General features: G+C 39.3%; 1 protein-coding gene across 7 annotated transcripts in view; it reads right to left on the bottom strand.

Moving 5' to 3' along the window:
- Positions 1-21,493, bottom strand: part of mrtfbb (myocardin related transcription factor Bb) — an 80,935-nt gene that overhangs the window by 9,278 nt on the left and 50,164 nt on the right. The window contains exons 5-8 of one of the 7 annotated variants that reach the window (XM_042392614.1): positions 12,418-12,518; positions 6,927-7,049; positions 4,539-4,611; positions 938-1,003 (exon numbers count right to left, since the gene is read on the bottom strand). In XM_042392614.1, the coding sequence (XP_042248548.1) occupies positions 938-1,003; positions 4,539-4,611; positions 6,927-7,049; positions 12,418-12,518 (363 nt within the window). The other 6 variants (XM_042392613.1, XM_042392618.1, XM_042392616.1 and 3 more) reach the window with 6 other exon arrangements.

The following is a 21,493-nucleotide window of genomic DNA, read 5'->3' on the forward strand; positions in this document are numbered from 1 at the left end:
TAGGAGGATTGTGTGCAGGCCACGCTTGGCCAGGCCACAGAGAGAGCGACTGACCTCCACTGAAGGCCCAGTCGCTGACTCATGTGGCTATGTGGAGCCAGAGAGGAGCTGAAAGCCTGACTGCAGGAGGCTTCTCAAGAGAGAACAGGACAAAAAGGAAGCGCTGTGTCTTCTTCTCTTTCTACCTTTCCAGCTATCAGCATGATTGTGTCACAGATTTGGCTTGTCTTTTATTAGAGGCGCTCTTAAACACAACGCTCCCCCAGGGAAGGTAGCACGGGGACTGAGTCTGCTCCACTTTTGTCACATCAAGCGAGAATGTGGATGGTACAAAGCAGGCACTAGACCCTCCAGGTAAGGGGACTGGTGTTCTGCTCGCCGGTTTAACTGTGATTCATTTTTAATCATTGGCTATGTTTACATTTGTACAATGATTCAACTATTAGCAACAGTCTGAGACACTGACCCACAATATAAGACACTTAATAGAATAAAACAAGCAAAGATAATGTAATTAAGCTATTTACACAATGACACTTTCCCTAATTAAGCCAAAAGGTATTAAGTGACCACCTTTGATACAAGTAAAACAGGATCACCGCTGCTATGAATATACTTAATAATTAAAAATAATAACGTTGTTATCATGTGTCCTCCCTTTGTCACATCATCTTCAAGTCACTACAAACATGCTCTCAAAAAAAGTTTGAATGATGATGCTGCGGTTGAGTGAGACGTTGAATTTAATCTCTCATACTGTTTTAATGAAAGCAACAAAATACTGCAAGTAATAAGAAAAGCAGAAGGGAGCCATGATAAAGAAAGTCATTGTGGATCCAGCATGTATTGATTACTTCTTAATTTTCATCGGCGCCAGTCAATTAATCTCAATCTTCATATCTAATCAGTCCTGTTAGAGTGTGATGTGAATACTCACGTGGCATGATGCCTTGCTCAACAAGTTGCTCCCGAGTTCTTCTCTGCTGCAGACAGAGCTGGAGGACTGTGGGAGTACAGAGACACGGGGGGTCAGAGTTGAACTTCTACCACTCAGAGCCAACTCCACTGAGTCATCTAACAACCATCCGTGGCTTTAAACTGTGAAAGCTGCCAGTGTTGAAATAAAACCAAATAATTACTATTTATCAATCAATAAGCAACCCCCAAGGCCCAACAGTAAAACCCTGTTCACCACCACAGACATCCTATTCACTTCCTGTATGGTTTTAACTCGGGTTGTTAAGACTACCGCACGTTTTACAACAGTTAGACTCCAACAGTGCGATGTGATTGGCCGGTAGCCTTTCCAGTGAAAGTGAATATCTCTGTGTGGGATGCAAATGTACTGTGGAGTCAAACAAAGTAACTGCAGTACAGAATACAAACAGATAAAAGAGGAATTAATGTTTAGAGCTGCAGCCACGATAGTGAGCAAAACTGGAGTTGGTCATGACATCACTAAGAGTCAGTTGAGTCATGTCTATTTAATGAATTGTTTTTAAAATGTAATCTCACTTTGGATGGATAAATACTGATTGTTACCGAAGAACATCAAAGACACGACTATCCTCCAGCAGTCTTGCATGCGAGCCCCACACACACAGTACTTGGATGGTCTTCGCTGTTATTTCTCCATCAGTATAAACTGTAGTAAGATCCCTGTTTAAACATTTATAAACATGCGAGTGTGGACATGTTATTTCAGTAGAATAACACAGCTCAGTGGTGAAAAAGGAAAAAAAAAAGTGTTTGAAGAGGAAGGTGATGGGTGATGGTGACGAATGAGGCGGCGGTGTGAGGTACATGAGACCCTTATCGTCACCATTGTAGTGAAGTGAAGCTGGCTTAGCTAGATCTACTCTACTATAGTGGCTCAGGGGAAACAGCTACTCCCACTCACACACACAAACACACACACACACACACACACACACACACACACACACAACACAGACCTGCTCAACTCTCCTGGGACAGGCACTGCGTCTGAACAGGCCACTGTGAGTCACTCTAGCAAAAATAAACTGGGCAGCTGTGAGAACAAGGCCTGGGAACCATGAAATTCGGGGGTAGTTAAGGGGGTGGGATCTCCAGTCGTATGCGGAGCCGAGGGGATGATCACGGACTTCCACTGGTGGGCAAGAGAACGCAGAGTGACAAAAGCCGAGGCGAAGGGTGGGAGGCCGAGTCCACTCTCACAGCAGCTCATCAACTCCGGTGCAGAGAACACAGTGTGCCTGCCCCGCCTGCTGTGTTTCCTATTACAAACCAAGACCAGGGGGGTTGTAGTCTGCCGGAGACAGATTATACCAGGAGATTGTAAAAAAATTGCCATTGGTTTGTCTCAATATTTATATCCACTGTGACTTGGAGAGAATGCCACTGGCAAGAAAATTTATGAGTGCATATTCCTACATATCAATATCAATCAAAAGCTGCCTTCCAGCTCCACGAGACAAAAGTTTAATTTGAGCATCAATATGGGGGTACACTTCATGCCCGGGGTCCTCCTCACTATGTGTCAGCTTGTGTTCAACCTGAACCCTGGCTAACCCTCTCCATGATGCAAACCGGCTCCACTCTCCTGCTCACCAGCAGAGCGTAAACAGAGGTTGTGGAGAAACAGAGAGAGAGAGAGAGAGAGAGAGAGAGAGAGAGAGAGAGAGAGAGAGAGAGAGAGAGAGAAAGAGCTCTACAGAAATCCCTGTCTACTGATGTAATCTCTAATCTCCGACCCATGTCGTTCTCAGCAAATCATGAAGGTCTCCCATTGGACCTTTTATTTGAATTGTTTTTAGAAACAGTACAAATAAAAAAAAAATCTGTTTGGTGTGGCTACAGATACTCTTTACCCAGACAAAACTGACTTTTAGTTTAGAAACAGACTGACACTGGGTTATGTTGACTTTAGTGTTATAAATACCAAAGACTCTAAACAGTGTCCCATTTTAGCAGAGTTTCAGTCGTCTATAACCGGAGATAGACTAAACCATGAATATACAGATTATATTGGTTTATCAAAATGTCATTAGAAAGTGCAGTAGCACTTTCTACATGCACTCACATGCATTTTCTTTTATTGCTTTCACGACTTGCACTAGTGGGGGAAAGAACGGACTCAAATTTATTAGATTAGATAGAATAAATTGATATATTTTATCTTATATCATGAGAAATTAAAAAAAAAAGATTAACCAATAAGATTTTAATAGTTAAAAGGTCTTTAAACATAATTTTATTAACATTCATGTAGATAATTGGTCAATGTAGACATGCAAACAATTGATCATAAAGTATATCAAACCATTTTATAAAACTTAACTATATCATTACTCGTTTACACTATAGTCAGTTCAACGAGTAGGTAAAATGTGGATGCTGAATACAGAATTTCAGCTATTTCTAACTTCATCATGAATATCTGCAAAAACTACTAGTACAGGCAGTCTATAAGTCTCTGACTTTGCGTTTAGTAGTAGTATCGTTTTTTAAATTTTTTTTTTTGGTAGGATGCCAGAAGTGATAATAAAACAGTTGATTTCCCCAGAAGTGGGCGTGTTCTCCATCTGAGTCGAACTTTAACTGATCTGGGTCTGTTTCAAAAGAGTTTTTTATTTATTCAGGCCATGAATAGTAATTTATTGACAAGAAGTTGTCATCTACGCAAAATCTTGGATCATGGCCCCGGAGGGAAAGTTATTCACTTATCTAGATACTTATCTTAAAATCTTATCTTGTATTTTTGACATGAGAATGCCGTTACGTATCTGCTTATAAAAGTAAAGAGCGCTACGCTGTACTGTATCTTAAACTGCAGCTCGGACACCTCACACACTTCTGCGTTTACAGTATATTTACCATAATGTGACTTAATGGATTTTAAAGTTAATCGACAGTAATCTAGTATAGAACCTACACACACATTGGTATTATCACTGAACAACAGTTATGCTTATTGCGTTTTTGAACTGACGTAATCAAAGGAATTCGTTGCCTATTAATGCAAATGAGGAAGGCAAACAAGGAAAACGATCAGAATCTTGAACAACAGCATATCTGAGAATTCATGTGAATAAAGCGCATCGTCTGTACTTACATTACAGGGGTGAATTCATGGTTATATTATGTGACGGAAAACCATAATATCATATCAACAGAGTGCCAAAGTAAATATAAGCAGTATACATGGATGAGTATTCTCTCCTAAATCTCTCAGTCGCTGATTCAGATCCCTTTTTACTGCAAGTTTGCGTTATTATCCATCAGAACACAATAGTTTCTCCTGTCACAATGATGCTTGGCATGAGTCAATGTGATGAGCTTTAGTGTTGCCCTGTCATTTCCTGGTGGGGCCGAGTCTACGTCACTACAACCCCCCCACTCCCCCACCTCCCCCTCCAATGCTGCCAGCATCAGTTAAGATTCACAAGAGTCAAAGAAAAACTTGAGTTTACTTTACACCGATATATAAATGTAACCTATGAATACATGCAGGTTAGACAGGAAAAAGAAAGAGAAAGCACCTGATTTGAATTTACCCCTGCAGATGGAAGGGGTCTCCACATCAAGGCAGGCCATAGAGGACAGTGGTGGTTTGCTTGGAGGCCAGGTCTGGAGTCCCATGGAGTGATGAGGCCAGTGGAGAACGGGGGAGTCAGGGAGAGAAAAGACCCAGCTCTGAGCGAACGACAGCTGGCTCTCAGAGCTGCGTACAGTCCCTCCTCTCTGGCTCTGTGCTGGCCTCAGCGGAGAAAGTGTGTGTGTATGTGTGTGTGTGTGTGTGTATGTGTGAGATTGCTCCGTCAACGTCAGGAGGAGGGAACACAGCGCTGCTCATGTTAACCCTTGCTGGGTCACTCTGCTTTAATCACAGAGGACTCGTCAAATGTCAGAACAAAACCTCGAGGAACTAATATATTATTTTCTCAGATTAATCAATATTTCTTGGTTTCAGGATATTCACTTGGCAAAGAACCAAATTATTTACTAATAACCGATCCATAGTTGATGAAAACAAGCTGTTGGGACTTTCGAGTGGGCACGTTTCCATGAGAAACATGACTGTTTTTTTCTCTAAAAATTCTTCGAGCACTAAATAACAATGACAAGAACAAACACACAGGATCCTCAGGGGACATGGAAGCTTATCTTTAACCATTTTTAAATTATTAGCTTTGTTTTATTTTACATGTATGGTGATTTTAGCTTTTATTGCTGTTTTACACTATAAAACCTTTAATTTATTGCAGCTGATATCAATTCCATTTCAACTGTTGTATTCATTCCCAGCAAGTCCAACTTGTATATGACCGCTAATTCAAATAGGGTGATGTAAAGCGAAACTGCAACGGCTAGTAGAAAAACATGCTTACTCGCAGCTCACAATAGCGGGTAGATGACTATAAACACACTAACAGGAAATGAGATAAAGAGGAATTACAGTACACTAATTGTGCTAAGTTCCATGTGTCTCAGTGGATCCAGGAAGGCCCGTTAGAAAATATATCAAAGCTACAGGGTGGGCGTCTGATCCCGCAGAGGAACTGATGTCAAGGTGAAGCTGAGGCAGAGACGCAGCAGTCCTCTCGGTCCTGCGGCTGTTCCTGTGATGTGTCTGAACAGGACAATGCATGCTGGGGAGGACTGGACCGCTGTGTTCTGGTTTAATAACGTTCACTTGTGGGATCAAGAAATATACATGTCAAACAGCATGTGACGGGGGAGACATGGGGTTGATCAAGTAAATGGGATCCGTACAGTCAGGGACAATGTGTTGTGACAGCTCACCGCCGGAACTGAATAGCGGTGAACAACAAGACCATAAAAAATATGGGCGAGTAGTTGGCGGATGAGGAATGTGGAAAAACATCTTTCCACTTGTCATACTGTCCGCAAACAAACGGAGTTAACGTTTAATAAGTGCGTTTGCCACAGAAACGAAACAACGGATTTAACGAATGCCCCGTACACCTGTTTTATCCGACAATCAAAACTTCTCTCTCTGCTGCACCAACATCTTGCTGTGGGCTCTCAAAATTCCCATTCCAGTCTTGAACAATGCTGTTTCTCATTGTCAGTCACAATTTAAAAGTCTAATCTCTAATGTTAAACCTCAAGGTGGCTCGTATTAACTCAAGATGTTTTCCATTCACACTAAAATATACCGGAAAAACAAGAAGAAAAAAGCTCCCTGGACTGTATTCAGAGGTAGATTTCCCTGATGATCTACATTATAGAACTTTACATTTTAATCTGGACTTACTTTTGCACAAGAACAATGTCACTACATTAACGGTTATTTATAGTTATTTTAGCTTGATGATTATCACTCTCATTACATTATTATATCCATCTGTTTCCCGCTGGCCAGGTGTTTTCACAATTGTACGACTTTATAATTACTCATTTAGAATAGAGTGAAAACACATGAGTTTGCTGTTGCCGTTGCAGTTACTGAGCTGTGTTTGATTCATGTCTGAGGTTTGTGTTGAAGAAAGATAAAATGCTACGACTATAAAATACAAAAGGCAAACACAAAAACAATTACACTGTCACATTAAACTTTCGGGCTGTAATAAAAAGCAGTACCTAAAAGGAAAAAAGTGAATTTTCAACATGAACACAACTAAAAACAACTACAAGTCACTCAGAACAGTTCATGTCTCAGTCGTGTGATGTGTACATGACATGAAGAGCAACATCAGCTTTGTTTTACTGAGATACAAGACAAATCTCTTTTCCCCCAAGAAAAAACTTTGATTTCAGTAACTACTTAAGCTGTGATTAAATGTTGGCATCCAAAGGCAATTTTGATCTAATTCCTAACTTCATTCCATAAACAAATCACTGCAATGAGTTTGTTTTCCCAGAGTGGCCTTGCTCTTAAATGGTCAACGTACAATCCTGTATGTGTAAACCAAACTCACATGTTTTGGCCACTGATTAGGCCAAGTTTTGGTCCACTCGTCGTTCTTGCACTCCTTGAGGCAGCGGCAGCAGCAGCGGCAGCAGCAGCAGCAGGGGCAGCAGGGGCTCTGGGGAGACGAATTCTAGTAGTGTAGAGGAGCGAGGCCTTCTTAGGCATTAGCCAAACATGAGCAAAAATCGACATTATTCCCTTGTATGTCTATCTTTGTTTTTGTGATGGTGAGTGTGTTGAAGATAGCACATGGAAAATCACAATATACAAAAAGTAGTGCACTGAAAAACAGGTGATCAGGTGCTCAAATAACTATAATTTTAAGTAGTAATCTGAGAGATTTTTGCTTTTGGATTCTGATAGTGTCTTCCAAATTGTCTGAATACCTACAGTATGTTCTTTATAATAATATTTAGACTAACTTGTTTTGTCTTCCTGTAAAAACTTAAGCATAGTGACAGTGGGATGAGTATATTTCAATGACTCAAACATTGCACAATTTCAGTCTAGGCCTCCCCTCTAGATGAGAATCTCTGTAATTACGAGCTATGGATCCCCCCAGGGCGGACAACGCCACTCTCGTCTCTCCCATTTCCAGAGTGTACCAATTATTCTCTTTACTCTTAATGACGATGCCCCTAAAATAATGGCATGTTTACATTCACATACATATCAACAAAGTTTGGTAGTATTTAAGTGGTGTAGTAGAATTAGGATTGTGGCATTAGGAAGTTACAACATATACATGGTGAAAAGGGGCTGCAATGTTGGTATACAATGCAGTGTTGTTGGTACTGTAGGGCAATTTGTAACATGAGTCTTGAATCTCTGCCAAGAATATTGCCAGCCGTCAGAGTGCCGTTCGTGTTTAACTCCATCCCAATGCTTCTTTGTTTACACTGGTTATGTCAGTTCCAGTACACACCATCAAGGCTGTTATGCCTAGGCCTGAAAAAATATTGATGATTGCATGATGGGTGTCCATTTATTTTACTTTATGTTGTACTGTAGCATAAGTGCAGCAATTTTATTCACTGCTTCATTAATTATTATGCTAGCAAGACAGCAGACACACAGCAGTAAGCGCTGTATATCTGACTGTTTACTATTGTTCCCAATGTAAAGAGAAATACAAAGAAACACTTTGCAGTGTGGATGCAGTTGTCGCACTCAAAGTCTTGACAGGATCACACCAAAAGCCAGACTACAGCTACTATCTGAGATTAAATAAAGTTTGTACATCTTAGTTCTGTTTCACATCGTCCATGCAGGACAAATATAAAAATTCAGACACACTACTGATCGTGCTACTTTACATTTTATGTTTAAAAAACACCAACATTTCTGGTCCATAGGTCTTTCAACCAAAACGCAGTTTTTTCCCACATAAAACTTGAAGAAGTAAGAATATTTCTGTGCCTGAGTAATTCTTTTACATTTAAGTTGCTCTTTATATGTATGAAGTCAAAACTCCTGTATATGTAGAAAAATGAGAGATGATTTCTTGTGATTTTACTTGATCCAGCTTTTCTTTAGAATTGATGGCTTGTGTTTGCTGTGTCTGTATTACAGTATATTGTGCTGTTGACTATTTTCATTACTGGACTGCATACTTAACATCTGTCATCTACTGATTGATGAGTGAACCCAAATATGGATGTAAAACTTTTTTTTTATCTCCTCCTTTTTTAATGACAGGTCAGCTCCCAAAAAAATGTACTCATGTTGTGTGCAGTCTATTGTATATTTTAATAATAATAATGCTGTAATACTCTCCTTTAACCTAACATCCTTTGCTTATCCAACTATATTTTCCACTTATGTCATGACAGTGCATTGAAATAGAAGTGATGCATGATGTTTCTTTTGTGTAGTGAAAGATAAAAAGTACAGTGTACTGTATGTTACAAAACAAAAGGCCAATATTATTACAATGTTTCCTGCAGTTATTTTTACAGATGATGTCAGATAGTTAAGTTTGCGCTGCAGCTGTGCTGTCATAATGTTGTCTTGGTGAGAAAATGCACAGAAACCCTGACACTGTGATCTAGACAGTCTCATTAGACTCCTGACCCTTGGTATCAAATTATTTTTCAGAGCCAAAAGCCACACTTCTTTTTCCCAGATAAAGTTTCTTTAAACATCAAAGCGCTTATTAAAATCAAGTCCCATGTGGGAGTTTCTAACTAGTGTAAACACAAATACTTAAAATGTACTAAATCATGCTCAACTTAATTTTGCTTACAGTACAGCAAAGCGTCAAGGTCAAACAAAATTTGATTGAGTTTAACCTCCATCACAAAAGAACAACACTAAAGGTCAAAGACACTCTTGAAAGAACTTAAGCCAAACCGCCATTTAATGGCTTTGGGAGTAACTGTCCTTTTCTGATGGTGCCTGCTGATGGGCACATTGATAATCAAGTTCAGGTGCACAATGATGAGGCAGTCATCCATACAGCCCCTTTCAGCTCACGTAGGTATTTCCTATAAAACCCAGACTGCGTCAAATTCCTTCTGGATTTTAACTGGGGTGGTTCCAGGAAGAATCCCTTGGAAGGTCTGGATAAGTCTCACATTTAAAGTAATCTAGCTGCAGGTATGCACAGAAGACAGCTCCTTCCATAACACAAAGCTCATTCTTGGCCTTCTGCGTGCTAGACGTCAGACTGAATAAGATCGATTTGACTTTAGCGAGCACATTGTTGAGCATGTGCTGCTACACCAAAGACAGATGTTCAGTTTAATCAGAATCTGCTAATCAAACTATTTTTCAAAGCTTCAGGTGTTGGGTTCTGGATGACTGATTGCAGGCTTATAAAGCACTGACATTTCAAGCTTTAGACGAGTTATTTATCATGGTAGTGAAAAGTCTGGGTCGCTGCCATGGCATTATCTTCAGCAAAGGCATTAGGCGTATCACATAACACCTGGATCTAAGTTTGGTCCAAGACAATAAACCAAGAATGTGCTTTAATGATGGGGCACAAGTCAAAATGTTCTGTATGCTGACTGGTGCCTGAAGCCTTTAAATAGATAAAGGTATGTGATTCAAGTAGTAAATATAAGCATATATAATGATCTTGGGAGAGTCTACATGTGTTGAAAGAGGCTGCAGTAAAATTGGATATTCATTTTTCACAGGGGAGCCTCCACAACACCCACTACCATCACATCCCATGAAGGCCACTGCAGATGGTGGGAAAGCCAGAGAGAAATCCCTACAGGCCTCCAGTTTTCTTTGAAGCTGTGCTACATGCAGCTGCCACAAGAGGCTAAAAAAGGCAGGCCTGTGGCAGCAACGGCCGCATTAACATCATCACCAAAAACAAGAAATTGCACACACATCTAAGAACGTATACACATACAAACACACTTGCCCACAGGCAAACCGTGATTACACTCAAGCATGTCCAAACAGATATCATTTGTATTTGCTCTCTTAGATGAACTGCTTGAGCATGAGCAATCAGACTTACATTCCTTCCCACGTTTGAGCTTTGGCAAGAATGATAATGCCAAACCAACAAACTGTTCCACCAAGATTACTAAGCTAGGGCATACAAAAATTGTTCATTTTGTAATACAGATAAATAATGTTGCTGTCGTTGACTTGTAGTAAGTTTCTCCATGACATCCAAATACCAATGAAGCTGACTGGACTGACTTAGAACTATGACTACGACATAGTGGTGCAATATGTCCAGAAAACAGACCTGAGTCACACCAAAGCATCAGATGGATGTATTTATATGATAATATATGTGGCCTTTTGTTCAGAAGCATCCCATAAAATGTGCTTGTGGTTGATCCCTCATCTTCGGTTCATTCTTTTAGATGTACAATTGATTAAAAACTCATGGATTTTCTTAAAAAGTCATCATATCATTGACCAAGTACAGCGAAAATGCACCGATAATGATATATTACTACTGTTTCTGTAGCATTCTCATTGTCAAAGCTGTATTTACGGTTGAGAAGAAAATTTTATACCATGTACATATGCCATTATAAGTATATCTGAGAGTTCTAGCCCTAGATAGACAGAGGTATTACACATTTTATCTATATACCTGTGAAAGGACCATGGTCAACACGGAATGAAAAATCTTTGTGAAGCAGTAAGATCTCCTTGGTTGTGGCTCTTTTTGAAAATCAGTAAATAAAGAAGGGATGCATTCAGACAAAAGTCTGACTACAATGGTACAAAATCAGCTAATGGGAGTAAAAGATTTTATACAATTATTTTTACGATGTAAATTGTGAAAAAATTGACATCCAGATATCAAATCTTTCTATAAAAGCAAAAAAAACCATGTTGTTGACAAGATGAGTATCTCTCACAGTCACTCACTTGTGTAAAATAAACTTCTGCCACAAGGGTCAGCAATTAGGTTCAAATATGGACCAGTTTTAGGATTTTTCATTGGAGGGCCATTAAGTGCTTCAGTGGAAACGCATGCCTCTATCTCTTTTTTTATTTATAACCTTGTTTAGTGTTGTATCTGCGGACAGATGTCTTTCTCACATTAATAACTGATGGCTAACAGTTGCAGCTTCATTTAATACTCAATTCGTGTTCTGTGTTGCACTTTGAGACTAGAGACGTACTTTGTTATCCACACACGGCGGCCTGCTTCATTCGTGGTTGACTGAAAGTACTGTTGTTGCTGTTACCTTGAAAAAAAAAAAATGGCATCAACACACCATTTGTGTTCAACTGCCAACTATTTGTGTGCGTGAAAAATAAATGTGTTATGGTCGAATAGGCTAAAGTGTGGAATTACAACGATATTGGAATTCACACATTAAAATTTCCTTTCTGGTATGTTTATTAGATGTAATTTCAGGACCATTCACTATTCAAATAGCACGGCACAACCGCAGTTCTAATGCCTCTCCTCCTGTGGGGATAGTATAGAAGTAACATTGATTTGGATTTATAGGAGTCTTGCGTTCATTTTGTTACCTACAGTAGATTTTTGAAGAATTATATAAAAGTTTTGATGCGAATTATTAAAGTCAAAACTTCAGCTTTTGTCAGTGGACCAAATATATATACTGGAGGGTCAGATTTGGCCCACGGGACGCTATTTTCCTACCACTGATCAACCACATGAACTCAGCACTATAAAGCAGGGGCAGACTATGCTGCTAAAAATAGCTGATACTATAGCCAGAACAAGCAGTGGTGAAAAAAACCTTTTTTTTTTCTGTCTGGGGTATAACGGTGTCCCCACAACGTGTAAGAAAACATAATGTTACAACTACAGCGAAGGGTGGGTAACTCCTTCACACTTCCCCTCTTACATTCCCTGATTTCAACAACCAAAACTTTCCCATAAGTCTAATTAACCCTCAAGTGGCCATTATTCAGAGCGGTCGCACATAACATCAGCCCTCCCCTCTCTCTTCCTGGTTGGGCCCAGCCAGCAGCGTGCTTGGCAGGGGGTCGGTGAGGGGTCGACCACGGACAGAAATAACCTCTTGTTTGCTCACTGGCATGCTGCAACTCGTGGTGTTGTTCTGGGAGCCAGACAGGGACTGTTGAGTATCATAGTAGATCCTAAAATCCAGTGTTCTTGAACTGAGGGTGGCAGCTTCAAGAAAATAGAAAAAGGAGGAAACGTGTGAATTTTAAGCTGCAATAAAATGATCTTTTGAAATACACTTACTTTAACAACGTTGTTAAGGCTGCAAAGTGCTTTAAATTAGTATGTATGTTGCTGTTATCTGTCCACAGTTGATGAATGCAGAGGGGAAGAGAAGATGTTTAAGATGTTCTTATCTTAAGTAGGACTGCAAGTGGACTGCTTGTAGACTGCTAAGCCATGTTATACTTTATGTAATATAATCACAGGCATGCAGCACTGTTGACTCAAGGGGAAAGCTTCTTACTTTATGTCAGTTATAGTCCTCTCATTGAATTAGATCTATGTGCTTTTAATTCTAATTACATTAGCAGAAACCTGGTTTTAGCATTTGGCAGACTGGTGTGATGATGTCAACAGACAAACTGAGAGTTTTGGAGTTCCTGAAGTGTGAAAAAAGTAATTACTCCAAATAACTGTGAATGCACCAACTTAGAGAGGCATAGAGCCAGCATTTGGCACCATATAACTTTTCCATGCCTGCTTATTCGGTTTGGAATATTAGGAAATTGGAACAGTTTGGAGACGTGTGGTTATCTTAATTTCGAGGGCCTAAATCCAGACTTTCTGAACTCTCTGACAATACACTCTACATCAGCATTTACCGAGTGGTATGCTTGCAATTTTGTTGTGTCCCCGGAAAAAGATTGGGAATAACATTTGTCATTGGAATAACAGGTAATAATAACACCGTAACCATGGCCTCAGCCTCAAGAGAGACGGACAGTCAGAGCAGCGGGCTGCGAGAACACAGTCCAGACCACAAGGGAAGCATTAACTGCCCTATAAATGCCAGGAATATAAAGTGTGCAGTGTTGTTTTCAAATGGGTATGATGCAGCCTATACAATGAAGGCAGCAAGAGGTAAAATAAAAGACACATTGATTATCACGCAAATATACTTTATCCCGGCAGAAATGTGGCATAAAAGTGTGACAAAAAGTCCTTTTGAAGATGCTTATCAGAAGTAAAATATGATGCATTGCACTAGGGTGCATTTTAGTGCAAAGCTGAAAACTAAAAGGTCACCGAAGACTTCTCCCTTTTTTTGTCTGTCAGATATGCACGCTCTCTTCATCCACTGTCATCTCCCTGCAACTGATTTACTTCCTGACTCAGCTATGGGAAACAGTGAAGTTACCCTGATTACAGACATTTCCTTCCTCCACCATTCACAGCAATGCCTGGAATGGCTGCAGTATTTACTCAGGCCTGAAGCGCTAAACTCCAGATCCCACACCCACATGGCATATGCATCATGGGCTACAAAGGCCAAGGGTTCCTGGGAGAGTAGTCCTCCACAATCCAGACACAAATGATGATCTTCTTTAGCAAGAGTCTGTTAACAATCAAAATAAAAAGAGACGTGTTTTGTTGTTTGTACATTTTGAATTGTCACAAACAATCAAGCGAATTCACCCGCTGCAGAAACGTGGAACAGCTTGTAGTGCTGAACATAATTAAAGAAGGACTGGATTTCTTCACACTCTCACTATGAGAGTGTGCAGTGTTTATCGAAATATGTTCATCATTACAAGCTTCTCCATGTGCTTAGTGAAAATCTCACCACAGGGAGGCACTAAGAGCTGATGTTTCTTTTTGTTTGTGAAGAAGTCAAACACTATTAGGTTTATAATATATACAGGTACATCAGACATATTCTCCTCCCTCATGATGAGTGATTCTTGTAGGCTAAGTAAGATTCGTCTTTACAACCATTATCTGAGTTATAATAGAGAAGAATTTACTATAGAGATATTTTTCAGAAGATTGAAATGTCTGTGAAGAAAGGTCTTAACATTCATTGTCACATTTTACCTTTTATCTAAAACCTTTTGACTAAAACATTTAGGAACAATTCCTTACTTCACATCTTTTTGAACCCCTGTGCTCTACTCTATTCATATATATATATATTCACAACAAATATAACACCGTCTGTTTTGTGAAGTGTGAAACTCAGCATCATAAAAGGGTTGAAAATTTGCGTTATGTAGAGATGAAATTAAGCTACAACTGGCTGAGAAAGATACGGTTATCATAGAAATAATACAGATTGATACAGACTAGCAAATAAAATCACTTAAGCCAAGTGCCAAGTGAGAGCTCCACAGATAACTATCGCCATCTAGTGTAATTATAAGGGATGGTTCAAGGTGTCTTCATCCATTTTCCTGCATAATGTAATCACACAGGTATCTTCCTTTCATTTCCAAACAGGCAGAGGAGTGAGGAGTGAGGAGGGAGCCATCAGCACTGCCCTCTTTTCACTCAGGATGCATAAGTGCCCCTCACAGACAGACATAATAACATTGGTTATATAAATGGCTGATATTTTTAATGCTGATTTTTTTTTAGTGAGGACTGAAAGCAAAAACAGCTGCAGCTTATTAGCTTCTCTACCCATCAGAGACACTATAACAGAAAGAGCCAAATACATTATTCATTCTGCTATTTAAATTAGCATGATAAGCAATCATGTAATATCACCTGCGGTCTTTTTGGAAAGTATCAGATAAAGTCTGGACTGTCTCCCAAAACAAGGAGGCATAAATAAACAGCTGCGGTGTTTCTGTACACTGTGCATCTTGGCCAGATTGCACTTCAAACTTCTGCACAAGTATCATCAGTGCTCAAACTGGCATGTCTGGCCAAGATGGGCCACTTGACAGTTTGCACACCAAACACATTTCTTGATCCGGTGGCGGTGGAGCTGAACTTGTAGATTATTTTACATCTTGTAAACAAGCGATAAAGACTCTGCATTTCACAACACCAGATAATTTGTTTTCTTTATGTAATCAAAAATAGATAAAAAATACACTGCTCACCTCGTATCAGACTTAGCTGAGGTGCTCGAGCTAAAAAAATATCAAACTGAATGAAAAAAGCAACCGCACACTCAAATCTGTGCAAGGATCTTTTTTAATTAGCGAGCTTTCGGTCAGAGACTTTCTTCAAGGCATGAACAGGTAGCAAGTGGATGTAACACCGTGAACAAACACCTTGCTGTCTCACAGAGGATTTCTCTGAAAGATATTCACAGATGAAATCATCAAACTATAGGAGGCTGAGATTATACCCTTTATAATGAGACGGTGAAGCAGTTCGATAGGGAGTTATCTTTTAAATAGTTTGGCTGTTAAGGATCCAATTCACCCTAAACCTCAAGTAATTGGTCACAAAAACACTTCAAAGATTGGTTTGCATAGACAAATGAACATAACAGATTAAATTAATTAAAAGAAACAAACATATTTTTACCTCCCCCTGTTACTAGCCTAAATTTAATCATGGACAGACATAGGGGGCCAGTGAAGTCTTTATGAGCTGCAGCTTGTCAGTTGGCTCCTTTGAATTATATCTGAAGTGTTGCTTCAGTACCACACAGCGATCATTTTAAAAATCACATCTTTTCAGTCCATATGCCCTCCATCAGCTCTGTCCCAAATATAGAGCTAAGTATGAAGCTACAAGAGTGTGATAATATTAGTCAGTGATTGTCTCCCTTGGAGGCGAATCGTTGGAGTGAATCCATCATGATTCTGCAGGATGTTATCTGCTCTGAAATGTCCAACCATATTAATATAACGGGTGCTGAGGTACTCATGGACAAGATAATTCAATTTAATTTTACATTTGCATTTATTTCACTCATTTCAATATATTATCTGTACTAAGTGTGAAGGGTTAGGATAAAAAGTTTTATTCTGATGTACATATTTAAGTCAGCGTAACTTCTATTTTCAGAAGGGATTTTATAAAGTGGGGGGTGGATGTCAGTTCCTCTCAGATCACTTTGCTTCTTCACATCAAACACAACATCATAGCAATGAGTCTTTTATAATACTGATGTTTCTACTTTCTCATCAGTGTCTAAATAAACTAATGTAATAATATCAAACTAAGTAGCAATTTGTTGCCCCATAGCCGCATGTGCGCCCGACAGAGTATGAAAGTAGAAGTCAGGGAATATTAGGGTTTTGTTGATTGAAGAGTATGTGAAAAATATAAAATGTTAGTCAGACACAATTCAGCTGTTACTATTTAACTTTATCATGTTGCTGTAGTGCCACCTGCAGGGAAAATGTTGTGAAATTCGGAGAAAAATTGTTGTGGCATTTTCTGTCAAAAAGGCCAAGTCTACAAAATTACACAAAAATACAACCAGCTGGAAAATGATGTGGAAAAATAAACACATGAATGACTTCATGTGTTTATTTTGTAAGACAGACTCCTCAAAACTGGGAATGGGTATGGCAGTTTGTATATGGCCACATGGTGGCACAACTGAGTCCAGATTCACATCAAAAACAAACTTGCTCCTTGGCCAGTGGCCTTCATTTTTTTTCATCAAATTTCACTGAAATCTGTCAAGTTTTTTTTTTTTTTAATCTTGTTTTTGAAGCAAACTGAACTGAAAACATTAAGTCCTTGGAGGAGATAATTAGGAGTTCTGAGGAGAAAAACACACTAAACTGAAATCAACATGCAGCAAACATCAGGCAACAACAAACCTCATGATCAATTAGTTTCAGCTAATTGTAGCCTGTTTGAATTCTCCTGCTGCTTTGTCCAAACCCTCACACTGTTTACTCTTAAAGGCCTAATAATCTTACAAGTCCACATGCTTTTTAATCTGAGAAAAAAATTGTAAAAGAAGTCACTGTATTCTAAGGAAAAGCAGCAAAACATACTGTATATACAAAGGTGTTTTATATTTCCTGCTTTTTTTCAAGCACCTACACATGAACATGATAAACAAAAAGTATAACTGAAGTGCAACTGATGTTTCAATATCCCTTTCTATTGCTAAAACCAATCAGTCAGGATGGAACTGTTTTATAGATTTTGTTTTAAAAGTCACCCACCAATAGGCAGCCCTCAGTCCTGTTGTTTTCTAAAAACAATCAGGCTAAACTCTTAATTGAATGAGTAGCTTGATTAGTCATTTCGTTTTTCAAACAGCATGTTGTTCTCAGTTTAGCTGCACTGAAGTCCTCGGAGTCTGCAGCAATGATTAAGACCTATACAAATAAACCAGCCGTGGCTTGACTCTCACTGAAATTAAATGTCAAAACAATTTGAGAGGTGGGACACTGTCATTTCGCAAAAAACTTCACTGGAGCCACCAAGGCTTCTGAGCGCTATCATCTGGAGAAGCATGACATTTGTTTTAAATAGATAAGAGTTGAAGGGTTGATATGAACTCCCCCTGGGTGCAGTAGCTGAAAAGCTTATTAGCCCCTTCTCTTTTTTTTCCCATCAATGGCATTTAGTTTAACCCAACTTTGACACAAAAGAGCACACTCAAATGAAAATTAAACAGCTATTAGTTTATGTATTGGGCTGATTGTAAAAGGGTTTCTCTGTTTTGTTTGCTATTGCAAACTGCTAGTTAAGCAGTAAACAATCCACTCATGTCAATGCCGCTTTCTGAAGAGCCGTACTCGCATATTAAAAACAACACAAGCAATTACACAATTAAAAACCTATAAAACAATGATAGTAAGCTGCATAGATTTGTCCAGTAAATCTGTGCACCGGTTTTCAAATTTGAGTTATTGTTTTTTGAAAGCCTGCAAATTATTCTGCAAATTCCAAAATGGGAATTTGGTTTGTTTCCTTTCAGGCTTGTTTGGCTGATTCCAGATAATTGCACCTCATACAAGAGAGAAGCATTTTTGTCTGTGGAGGTTTCCAGGAGAGGTCGGACCCGTTTCTAATAAGCCTTAATTGTCTGAACTTATGACCGGTGGATGAGCCCACCTAAGGAGCTCAGTGTGATGCAGAATTAAAGAAAACTATCAATACATTCATGTTTAGTTCTGTACATAATGGTGTCAAATCAACCAGTTTCAAAAGTCTTCAAAAATGAGTCTTTATACGGTCAATGAAATACATATCATCTTTATCTTTAGTCACATATACAACACATACTAAAAAAGAATAATAATCGATAGTGATTTTGTTATTCATGTATTCATGTTTAAGTAGTTGGAGAGTGAGTGGAATCAGACTCACGGTTGATATGCGAGTCTGATTCTTGAGTGTAATGGTACACAAATATGTGAGCGCTGTCAGGAGAAAGCTACATAAAAACACCCCTTTTAGTGAAAATTTATAGCTGCGATACCAAAAGTTGTCAGTTTCAATTCAGCTCCACCGAACGACTTGGGCAATAAAGCTGTGAAAATATTGGGCAGGAAAGGGAAAGGCGTAAAGAGATATACGACTCAGGGAAAGTATATTTGCGGAGAGAAAGAAAACAGCAGCAAAATAAATGTCCGTCCGTACCTCCGTGAAATACCACTTTGACAGGAGCTCAGGCAAAGAAAAGCACAACAAAAATGGAAAAGTCTTCTGGCCTTGACACAAATTGGGTAGCTTGATGTTGTCAAAATAGTGTCACAAACCAATGCGTTGAAATGTGGCGGCAGCATCACCAGCTCATTAAAACAAGCAAACATAACTCAACATGATTCACCATTTATGAAAGACAAATATGCAAAAACTAGTGTCAGATTTTACTTGATGATTGTGGCCGTGCTGAAAAGGAGACAAACAAAGACATAAACATGGAGCAAAAACACCACCGACAACTGAAAGGTATTTAAGTGTACTGAAAATTCAGTTAAAATATATATCAGCTCATTGTGTGTTAATGCGACTGTCTGCAGATCTGGATGTTTTCAGATACTATTTGTAGATGATGATAGGCACACCTGAGACTTTCCCTCAAAGGTCAAATTTAGCCCCAATTTGATTTGAGAAAGCCAGCCAAGTGTCTGCTCTCTCTCTCTCTCTCTCTCTCTGTGTGTGTGTGTGTGTGTGTGCCTGCCAAATTCTCCCAGAGTGCATGTTAGGGAGATCAGCTTTGCTCCAGTAAAATGTGTGGGCTGAAAATAGGCCTGATCGAAGAATAGTGTTTCATATTACATTGCACAGGAGACCCATGCAGCTAAAGCTCTTACTGATGTCCTCTTCAGGTCTCTAGACTGAGGTCTCCACTTCTCCTGAACAGCACACAGTAGACTCTTATAGGACACCGGTCAAGGTCACATTATCACCACACTCAACTAGTCGAAGCCGAGGACAGTGAAATGCACAAATATTAAACGTTCTGTCCCAGAGAGCCTCAATTAATGGATTATGTCAACTTTATTGTTTGTGTTGTTGTTTTTTTTGGCTCATGGCCTTAAATAGTAATATATTATTTTTAGGTTATTATAGTAATATAACATATTTATTTGTTTTGTTGTACTACGAATGTTTAAGTTATGAGTTTATTATTTCTCAAGTCTACATTGTGAGTCATAAACATTTTGGTCCCTTGAGCAACACAGTTCCTGTTTTTTTTTTGTGGCAATGTTTTTCTTTTTGTATTTAAATTTATCATCCGAGTATGACTTTGCCTCTTATGCTTGTGCCTTGAAAGCCATTAAAAATAATCAAAGAAGCCACAAGCACCATAAACATAGTAATGGGCATTTAGTGGGCAGGCCCACCTGGGAGCGGACTGGATGGACATTATTGCTACAGTTGAGTCACAGTTATCTGGGATGTGCGCCAAGGCTGGCAGCCCAGTGCTGGATATCTCTGCTGTGGCAGGTCCACAGTTTTCTCCCTCCAAGCAGCTAATGTACCCACCACCAAAAGCATTACCACTCCCCCCACCACCCCCACCCACAAGACCCACATATCTGGGTCTTTCACACATAATGCTTCGCCTGCAGCAAGAATGTTTTTGAAAGGCAAGGTGAATAGTCAATGACATCTAAAGATAACCACCTTCAGCTAAGTGATTCTGGAAATGGAGCAAAAAAACCCATTCTAAACAGAAAAAGCCACAAGTGTAAATCTTTTTTGTTCTACTGAACTTTTGAATAAGTGGCAGTGGGGCGTCCTGGGTTAGTGGTGTGTGACTTCTAAACTTAATGCCATAGATTTGAAACCAGCCAGTTTTTCCTTTCCTTTGTCTTGCTGTAATGTGTACTGTCCAAATATAATCTTCACTACAAGTTGCAATGTATTTCTTTGAACTGTACATGCTAAAGCATTTAGGACGAAGTAGGCTGTAATCAAATAACGTTCAATTGTGGTATAACGTAGCTATAAAGCCTCTCAGTTGTTGTCAGCAATATGAGACACACAGTAGTTATGATTTGAAAGTTGTATCATGAAGCAAAACAACCAGGAGTGAAAAGCTAGACTGAAGCAGTCAGACAAGCATTCATACTCCCAGTGGTCAGGAGGCTCATTATCCCCTGTGAAGCTCACATAGTTAGAGGAAAAGTGAACTCTCATCCCGCTATAATGAGTCTGGCATTCCACTAGAGACTTTGGCATTAAACTGTCCAACTTGGATTGAGGCAACCACCCTGTTGCTCTGCTGCTGACTGAGAGAGGTGCCTCTGGCGTCCTTGGATGGGCTGTTAGGTATCTACTGCCAGGCATCATTGCTTCCACTGCTCTGTGTGGTGCAGGCTGACCTCACTTTCACCAAGCATGCTAGATTTTTCTGTTAAGGTCTCTCTGACTTAGTCAAATGCTTGGTTGTTGTCGAATCTTGGTATCTTAGTAAAGTATTTAAATGGAAACTTCAGTGTTTTTCAACCTGGACCCTTGTTTCTCATCTTTTTGTACTAAGTGCCTAATGGGGACAGCAATTTTGGAGCTTGTTTTTGCCATTGACAGGCTCAGATTGTTATTATAAGTGTCTGATAACATTATGGAAAGGACCATACAGAGAAATAAAACGTTCTTCTTTACCTTTTGCTTGATCTTGTCTGTTCATTATTGTGTCTCACCAAGTCTCATTCAACGAGAAGTCTCATTCTAAAATCTTGCGAGAGTTGAGTTGTTGTCAAAATCAGCTAAATAGTCAGCCATGACTTTGAAAATCTTCTCGATAACATTAAGCT

Source organism: Thunnus maccoyii, chromosome 18, assembly GCF_910596095.1.
Source record: "Thunnus maccoyii chromosome 18, fThuMac1.1, whole genome shotgun sequence".
In the NCBI taxonomy this organism is placed as follows: Eukaryota; Metazoa; Chordata; class Actinopteri; order Scombriformes; family Scombridae; genus Thunnus; species Thunnus maccoyii.